This window comes from Liolophura sinensis, chromosome 13 (genome assembly GCF_032854445.1).
Source record: "Liolophura sinensis isolate JHLJ2023 chromosome 13, CUHK_Ljap_v2, whole genome shotgun sequence".
Lineage (NCBI taxonomy): Eukaryota > Metazoa > Mollusca > Polyplacophora > Chitonida > Chitonidae > Liolophura > Liolophura sinensis.
Window position 1 is genome coordinate 9,855,491 of NC_088307.1, and position 9,599 is coordinate 9,865,089.

At 38.1% G+C, this 9,599-nt stretch overlaps 1 protein-coding gene across 1 annotated transcript; it reads right to left on the minus strand.

The window, feature by feature from the left end:
* Nucleotides 1-4,979: 4,979 nt before the first annotated feature.
* On the minus strand, nucleotides 4,980-9,599 carry LOC135480573 (angiopoietin-1-like). Its single transcript, XM_064760439.1, has 2 exons — nucleotides 8,939-9,599; nucleotides 4,980-8,212 (listed from the first exon to the last, which is right to left on the minus strand). The coding sequence occupies exons 1-2, from the start codon at nucleotides 9,588-9,590 to the stop codon at nucleotides 7,815-7,817; spliced, it is 1,050 nt and encodes a 349-aa protein (XP_064616509.1). The 5' UTR covers nucleotides 9,591-9,599; the 3' UTR covers nucleotides 4,980-7,814.

Sequence of the window (9,599 nt, forward strand, 5' to 3'; positions counted from 1 at the left end):
GCAATTTTAGTAATTCAAAACCACTGACGTGATATAAATTGCAAAACACATCACTGCATTTTATGGTATTTCTGCTGTAGCCACGGTGCTAGTGGTGTGTAGGTTGATACTTTTTTTTTAACAATATACGTGAATAAAACTGAGGTAAATTGACAAGAGGTTGTATTTCACCGGTTACCTGTGACCATTTGCCAGCTATCACACCGTCGTCACTGCTCGAGTTTTACTATCTGTGCTGTAGTATGCAGTTCTGACTCCTCAGTAATGACAAGGTTTGCTCTGGATTTGTAATTTAGATGTTAATGAGTTCCTTCTAGATCTAAGTTCCCAGAGTGACGAATAAGAGTTGAGAGAAATATTTACATCTGGACAAAAGCGCAAATATGGGCTTTTTGTGGATTAAAATTAAAGTTTACCAGCCACTTTGTAACAGCTGAACATCAGGTAGATTTAAATTAACATCTGACATGTCATCAGATTTGACCGACAATTCCGCGTCATCAGCAAGCAGTCTCATTCCGCGCAATGTGGTAAACATGGAAGCCAGCAGACTTCGCTCGTTTATGAGTTTCCCCTGGGCTCTGCCCGATTTATTCCCACTATAAAGCTGTCGTATCAGTGAAATATTCTTGAGTGCGGTGCAAAGCAATAATCAGATAAATAAAGTAAATAACCTATATGGAAAAGCATTGAGACTTAAAGGGAACAACAAAGGACTCAGTGCAGAGCCTTGTGGAACGCCTTATGTAATTTGGGAATAAAATGGACTCAATGCAGAGCCTTGTGGAACGCCTTGTGTAATTTGGGAATAACAATGGATTCAGTGCAGAGCCTTGTGTAATTTGGGAATAACCATGGATTCAGTGCAGAGCCTTGTGGAACGCCTTATGTAATTTGGGAATAAAAATGGACTCAGTGCAGAGCCTTGTGGAACGCCTTGTGTAATTTGGGAATAACAATGGATTCAGTACAGAACCTTGTGGAACGCCTTGTGTAATTTGGGAATAACAATGGACTCAGTGCAGAGCCTTGTGGAACGCCTTGTGTAATTTGAGAATAACAATGGATTCAGTACAGAGCCTTGTGGAACGCCTGCCTTATACTGTAATCTGCACATTACAGTTCATGATTTGAATCCTGTACTATTTGTGAAATTTCAGCAGTCTTTTGTTAAGGCATAAACTATCTTATGTTAATAATAATATTTTCATTCGCAATAATGAAAACATGTTTGTTTCAAAGCATACAGTTACCGGGATAGTAATCATGGATCGGGTCGGAAAGCGACCTACATGTTACAGGTCAGTGACTTTGACTGCAGTCGAGATAACTTGAAGTCTTTTGAGGTGTATACGTTATGAAAACGATTGTTTGAAAGCAAAAAAAAAAAAAAAAAAAAAAAAAGACGAAGAAAAAAACCAAACCCCGTACAGCACACCTGATTATATCCACCAGGCACGGAGTGACTCCCTGGCCGGGAAAAAGACGAGTCTGCTTTTTTAGTCTAATAGTGTTTTTCCTGGGGCAGGTGGAATTTTTATTTGCTTTTTATTACATTGTACATATGAATATTTACTCAGATATATCACTCGGGTCAGGAATTTTAAATATATTATGTAGACCTTATAAATCCATTTAATCTCATGCTGAATGCGCTCTATAAAACACATTTATATTGTGTATGCAAAGCAAATATGTGTTTGAAGGAAAAGGGCAGTAGTGTTTCTGAAGTTTAAGCAACTTATGGACTGAAAAATGCGCTGAACAAATTAAAATATGCAACTGAAGTAACATTTAATCACGTACAAATCGTTAATTTGACACAGAGTGTCTACAAGTGGAAACCGTTACTATATTTAATGTATATCTTATCATACATTGTATATCTGAAAACTTTTTGAGTAAGGCGTTGTACGCTATAGCTAAATGAGCTACAATATGATGGCAGTTATGTGATGACCAGTCATATAAAAGAGAGAACAGTGTGACGCTTTACTCGAAAGAGCCGGCCATACCCTACTAAATTCTCATAATGCTTTCGTAAGAGGGGCTATACAGGAGATTTTTGGCAAAAAGTCGACCATCGCAATTTCAGTCGAATAATTGCTGTTACATAATGCTCCAAATAATAACCATTCACAAATATCGGCCTCGTTTGTGCAGGTGTTACTGTTCAGTATCCGTGATAAATTTGAAATGGTTATAAATGGTTGCAATATATAACTTTTGCAAACTTAATTTGACTTTAAAACCATAAATTGTATAGGTATGAGTGTGATATTTATTGAAAAACGTGAGCTATTCTTGGTAAATCAAAAAAATTGAATCGACTAGTAAACATGGATTTTGCCAAAAACCTCCAGTAAAGCCTATTGTTTTAAAATAATTAAATTACAATTTAAACATAACTATATACAATTAATGTTCATTTGAGACGTCAAAACATTCGTCTATCTTAAGGCGGCCCACGTACGAGTTAACCTGCGTCAACCTTCCTTAATTTATCATTCACAGATTTTAATAAAACATAAAAAAAATAGAAACTGAAATTCATCAATTCAGAAATACTCGTACTTCTGTCACTCTGATATGCGCCACTGCATTCGGTAGATGATACTATTGTAAAGCGGTGAAATGTTTCAGAAACAAGGTAAATTTTTGAGAGGTTTTTATTCCATTTGCCTGTTCGTCGGGTTTAATCATGATTAGAGATGATACAAAAATCCACCAATTGCTAAATTAAATTCCAGCTTGTGCTAAATTTTCTGTTTATGCCAAAATTATTGTTCAGGTCAAATCGCTTACCTGAGAAAAAATAGTTTTAATGTCAAAGAGTCCATCTGAAGTTGAAGTCGTCATGCTTACAGGTCGTACGTTAAGTGAATAGATCATATTAAACGATATGAATGTCAAAAGTATCCTCTATCTGTTTACATAGCCACCTTTTAGTTTGTTTATATGGGTACATCTGATATATCATTTCCTGTTTTGAACCACATTTGTACTCGCTTGATATTTACAATTACGTTAAATGTGGATGCTTTGAATAGCATTTACGTCTCCAGTTCCAGTTTTGTTAGTTTGAAATGTATTTTTCTTGAGTTCCATTTTTGTTCGTTCCTGTTGAATCAAATTTCAGTTATTTTGAGTTATCTTGTGGTGTTATCTTGAGATGCATGTATATCGCATGCATTTTGAATTTCGTTTTTTATTCTTTTGGAATTTCACTTTTTGGGGGATTTTTTTGGTTTTAATTTTTTAATCTATATACCCTACTCATGTATGAAGTTTTGAATTTCACTTTAATATTTTTAAAACGCTAATAATTCGATTTTTAAATCCAGTACATTTTGAATATCCATATATCTGGATATATTGAATCAGATTTTTGTTCTTTGAAATCACTATTTCGCTCATTCAAATCTACATATATCTCGATGTCTTGCATGTATCCCATCTTATTTATTGTTTATTCTTTGTCATTTCAAGTGGTTTGCTGATCTAATATTTAAACTCAACCAATTTCTTGAGTTAAAGCACGCTTCTTTTGGGTACCATTTTTTAAAATTTATCCCAGCTTCTTTCATTGGTGTATGTTATTTTGAATCTAGCTTTTACTAGGTATGCATATATGCTTGGGGTTTTACGTCGACATTTTTCCATTTCTCAGTCATATGAAGACGAGAAGTCAGTAGATGTGATTACATGTATTGTGTCTTCTTGTGGCGCGGCGAATTAATGCCGCCGAAATGCTCCCGTCCCTGAAGTATCAAGCCGAAAACACCAGGCATACCATCCCACCCGGTCCCATCCTGTTTCTTTGCTCTAACCTCTTCGTGCTGGGCGCCAAGCGAGTTAACAAGTATGAACCATCTTTGGTATGACCCAACACGCCTATAGCTTTTACTGTTATGAATTTTAAGGTTTGCTTTTTTTCTAAATGACTAAGACTGCCTTCTTCTAAATCGACGGTATAAAATATGTATAATTTAAATCCCGTTGTTGTTGTTTTTAATTCAGTTGTTAGTACATTGTAATCACATTATCGGTTTAATTTCTACCACTTCGTTGAGTTGAATTTCTTATATAATAAATAATATTATAATGTAAAGTGGATGCAATTTTCCAATCACATATTTTGTTTCCTATTTGGCCAATGTTTGCATGTATACTTTATATGTACTCCTCAAAAATTTGTGTGAATAGAGAAGTATTTCACTATTTTCAAACAATAATAAATAGTTTTTTAAATATCTACTTGTGATATTTTTTGATATGAAGACCGCATTTATATTTCTTATATTTGAAAGATACAACCGGCCCTACTTTCCAGTTCCTCCATTATTTGTTTTTTACATAATATATGGCATATGACATATGGCTTCCCCTCCGATCGTACGTGGGAAGGTCTTGCAGCAACCTGCGGATGGTCGTGGGTTTCCTCGGTTTCCTCCCACCATAATGCTGGCCGTCGTCGTCTAAGTGAAATATTCTTGAGTACAGCGTAAAACATCATAAAATCATAAAAATAAATGTATGACATATTACTATGACTTTGTAAATCATAAGTACATATTTATACATGTAAAAATAATTTTCCCCCAATTTATACAGTGGGAGATCTCCAAAAGTTATATGTGACGCAAGATTTTCGAAATAGGAACAACTACTTGTGCTTGGTACACGACGAGGATGTAGTTGTCCTCGCTGGCCTATATATGCATGTAAAGCCTTGCTCTCGTCGCAGGTAACCGAAATCTCACAAATAAAGTCACGGGTTCGAATCCTGCTAACATAGGTTCGACTGTTGCTACCTATTAGAAGGCTGGCCAGGTGGTTCCTGCACCAATAAAAACAACTGTCTTCGTGTGTAAGTGAAAAATTTGTGTTTCGGGTGTGAAACACCAACAGAAAAAATATAAAGATTCTACTATGAAATTGACGGCAAATTCTAAGCTAAATGTGCTGACGTACACAACTTTTGAGCAGTCAAGACATTGTCTGTTTGTCCAGACTTTGTCCAGGCTTTATTTTTCCATGCATTTTCGTTGGCGATAAACATAATCAAAGCTGTGTACGAAATTTGCAGTATTAGATACATCGCATAATGAGGTCAAATAGCGCAGGTTTTTATCGTGAGAAGGATCTCGTCCGGTGATATTGTTTCAGTTGTCAGTAAAAACTTTTTTGTTCGTTCATAATCACTTTATGTTGTGTTTAACCTCGTAATCAAGAATGTTACATTTACCTCGGAACGTAGAGTAAACTTGGAAGGGAAGACTTCAGTTGCATCTACATTACTTTTATATTTATTTATTTGTTCATTTATTTCTTCAACGTCATACTTAAGAATTTTTCACTTACACAATGACGACCGGTTTAATGGGCGGAGTAAACAGGAATACCTGGCATAAACCCCTGACCTCTGGTAAGCTACGGATAAAGTTTCCCACCTATATGTAAGCTTGTGGTTTTACGTTGTACTTAACAATTTTTAAATCATAAGACTGCGAGGAGTCCTTAGGTGTGTGTACATATACTCTGTCTTCTTTCTGCAGGGAGAGTCCATGCTGCCAAAGTGCTGCCACTACTGAAGTATCGTGCTGAAGACACCAGACGTGACACATTATACTGATACCAGTCCCGTTCCCTTGTTCTAACTTCCAAGAATGATTTTTAAAGTTTTTGGTGTGACCTGACTCGGGTTTGATCCCGGGTGTCCCGACTTCGAGAAGAACGTTCTAGCTTTTAGGCCACCGAAGCGGTCTAGTTTTCTACGCGTGGCGTAAAACTATGTACATCGCATTGGTCTTCGAATTGTCTTCAAGGAACTTTGCGCTGCTCAAGAAATGTTGTCACCAAGGCCACAAATGCGGTGCGACTAGGAGAATCGAGAAATTCCATGTCCACGACCAGTTTTGAAATCTCGCCTCGTGTGTTCTGACTTAATAGTTAAATTAAAATACCAGATCTACAAACAGTTTATCTATCGCAGCAGAGCTGATTTTGAAAGCTATTTAGCTTAAGCAAATCACGAACTGTTGGCGCCTGCAATCCATGGGAGATTACTCTGCATTCAATCACGCTACAGTGAGGGCGCTTCTCTATACATGCGCAGCTATGAAGTTTTCTTCAAAAAGTTTAATGCATTATGAAAAATAATATCTTTTTTCTATTATTTTAAGACCCTCTATCAGATTTTTTATTCATCGGTTCCAATCAAACCAAAGACTTTAAAAATGGTACACTGAAAAAATTAATCTGTTAACTTTAACAGAAAGTTTATTATTTGAGTGATGTTCGAATGTATTTTGCTATTGCAGCAGATTATTCTGTTAAATATAACACACATATTCTGTGAATTTAATATCAAGGTTCATTGGATTTACAGGATGTTATGTTGAATATGACAGAATATTGTGCTGAAATAACAGAATACATACACTTTCTATTAAAATTAACGGATTAATTTTTTGATTGTACTTCTTGCGGGCTGCTTTGGCGCTCAGCAATGAGAGGTTAGAGCAAGGAATCAGGGCTCGTTCACCCTGTGTCAGCATAATGTGGCTGGGCAAAGGTATCATGTCTGGTATCTTCGGCATGATACTTCCTGTAGTGGCAGCACTTTGGCGGCATGGACTCCATAAGAAGACGCAATATATGTTCTCACATCTAATGGCTACTCATCGATATATGACGGTACGACCACAAATCCATTACCTAGAAGTATGCAACATCCCTATAGCTAGTCTCCACGGCACTTCACACTTTTCTTCCATCTCTGACACATTATGTGACGTATCTGCGCAGCCATACATTTTTCTTTCTCTTTATCCTGCAGAAAGCGTTTGAGAAACGGCTGATGCATGATAGGTTCCAAACGCGGTTGTGTTTAAACGGACTTTAAAAAATTACAACGGAAAGTTTGGTAAAAGGACAACAATGTCTTTGATAGTAATTGTTTTATAGTTGCTTGGAGATATCAAAATAGTCAGTGGGTTCTTAACTGCATAGCAACAATGATCAGCGAGATCGGAGTATTTAAATACGGAGTTTCGTTTTGAAGGCGTGGCCAGTTCTTGTAGCAGCCATTTAGGCTACAATTAGATTTCCCATGATTCATTTCGCAATTTCCACCAAAGAGGTTGGCATATTTCTCCACCAGGCGGTGCAAGCTTCTGCAGATGGCGTAACATGTGTACTGTACCGTGGAGACTAGCTATTGGGAAGTTGCATACTTCTAGGTAATGGACTTCTGGCTCTAGCATACATGTATACCTACTCAAGAAAGTTTCACGTGTACTCCCTCACACGTACAGCAGGGGAGGAAATTGTACAGTAAGATACAAAGTTGTGGTCCGAATGGGAAAAGATTCCCCACTGAACAAATAAAGATACCCGCACTAAACGTTGAACTGCCAGACGTTGGCGATATTTGTCAGTTTTACTTAGATGTACACATAAAATTTCAAACTCCAATAGTCGTCAATCAGTTCGGGCATAAACAAGAAGTTCACTTCCGGTTACAACGATGGTCTTGTGTTTCTTGGTTCTAGTATTGTAATAGTTATACTCGTACCCGAGGACCGGTTTCCGCCCCACCATCGTGTACTTGGAATTAGGGTTCTGTCGCATTTTATCGCATCTACTTCGGTGATACCACCAGCCGGATTTCACGAAGGGACATCCAGGCCATTTCGCTTGCCTATCCCATGTCAAGAATACCCCACGACCCGGTCCTTGGTATTTGATCTCAGGTGCGTGGATGTAACTCGAGTAGAACAACTTATAATCTTGTTCTTCAGGGTACATCTTCAGCCCACTATTGATGAAGAATTTGTGGTAGCTACTCTGTTCACCGTGGTCACCGCCATCATCATTCTCATCGGTGTAAAGGCGAAGAAACAGGAGCGGAGCGACAGAACTCGTATTAAAAACCGGAAAAGCAATTCATTACCGAGCCAAAACTCGGAGGAGAAATCCCCAAAGCCGTTTTTGTATTCTTCCCAGGTTTTGTTGAAGTCCTGGACCCCTCTCTTCCTGCTCTGCACAAGGATCCATCCCCTGAGCTGACGCTCCCGATGACTCCCCACCCCCCAGTTGTTCGCGGTATCCTTCAGGTTACAGAACACCAGCACAGAACCTTTGTTTGCTGTCTGAAGACGATACACACCATTTTCACGATAGCCATGTTCCCATAAGTCTCCACAGTCTGGAGCGAGGAAAAAAACATAAAGAGAATTTCTGTATGGAATATAGAATACATCACCATGTTGCCGCGGCCTTGCCCTTTCTTTCTGCATTGAATAATTAATTGATTAATTACTTGATTAATCGATTGATTGATTTATTAGATTTGTTTTTAACGTCGTTCTCAATAATTCGTCACTTATATGACCACAGTCTGGTTGATGGGTGAAGGAAACACGAGGAAACCTGAGAAATCCATCGGCATCAGTTTTCAACTGTACAGTGGTTATCCGAAAAATCGTCTGACTATCGAGCGCTGGATTCGAACTCAGGCCTAAGGGACAACGCTTTTGTTTGAAAAAAGAGGAAGGAACTCTTTTGAATTCAGATGACAATTAGTCTGTCATTCTTAAAGCAAGCTTTGTTCTTGGCACATTAAAAACAGCTTTCATATTCATTCAGGATTATATGGCACTATTTTTTCCCCAGGAAATAGTCCGTTCTACTTTAATTATTACTCGCAGAAAAGTAAGGAAATGAAGAAGTGAATGAATAAAGAAATGAATTAACGCCATACTCTTGAATTGTTTAACTTACAGTATCGCGGCCAGCTTTAGGGTTGAAAGAAACCCAAGTGCCTAATCAGCAAACTAGATCAGCTGATTTGTTGCCAAGGTCAGCAAAAGAGGTTAACCAATCCGTGGGCTTACACTTTTGCCATTCTGCCACAGAAATGAAATCGACATACCATTTGCCAACTCTTCTCCATTGTCATTCAGTGGTGTTCCCCTAAACATAACCCCTCTACCTGGGTTGTGTCTTTCTGTTGGGTGAATGACTGGTGACGCAGTTGTTGTTGTTGTTGTGGTTGTCCTGTCAGCTGTCGTTGTTGGAATTTTTGCTGTTGGTATTGTTGTTGTTGTAAATGTCTTTCGGCTTTTTATTTTTCCCTCCATATCCGTCCCACAAACACAGGATACCTCATCCCTAAAACTGACCTGATTTATCACCCGCAGTGTCCTGTTACGAGTGTTTGTGACCTGCTGTCTGGCTGCACCAGGCGTAAACCAGTCTCCAATAGCCGCCATCGCCTGACTTAGATGAAACCGATGCAGTTTTTCTTCCACAAGACTTGTCCGAATATTTTCAACTTCGGACACGAGGATGTCTGTACCGACATTTGTGTCCATTTTTACCGATGATCTGTCCAACCCGGATAACGTCTCCAGACACTCTCGTAACTCCTTCTCTAGCGCACTTCTTTTCTGCTCTAATTTAAAAAGATTTTCTTCTATCATTGTGACTTTATAAGATAAATAATCTACATTTTGGCTACTGGCTTTGAAAGAGACTGTCGATAGGATGAGAACGATATCTAACACAGCGCCAGCAGCAACCATATTGAACAG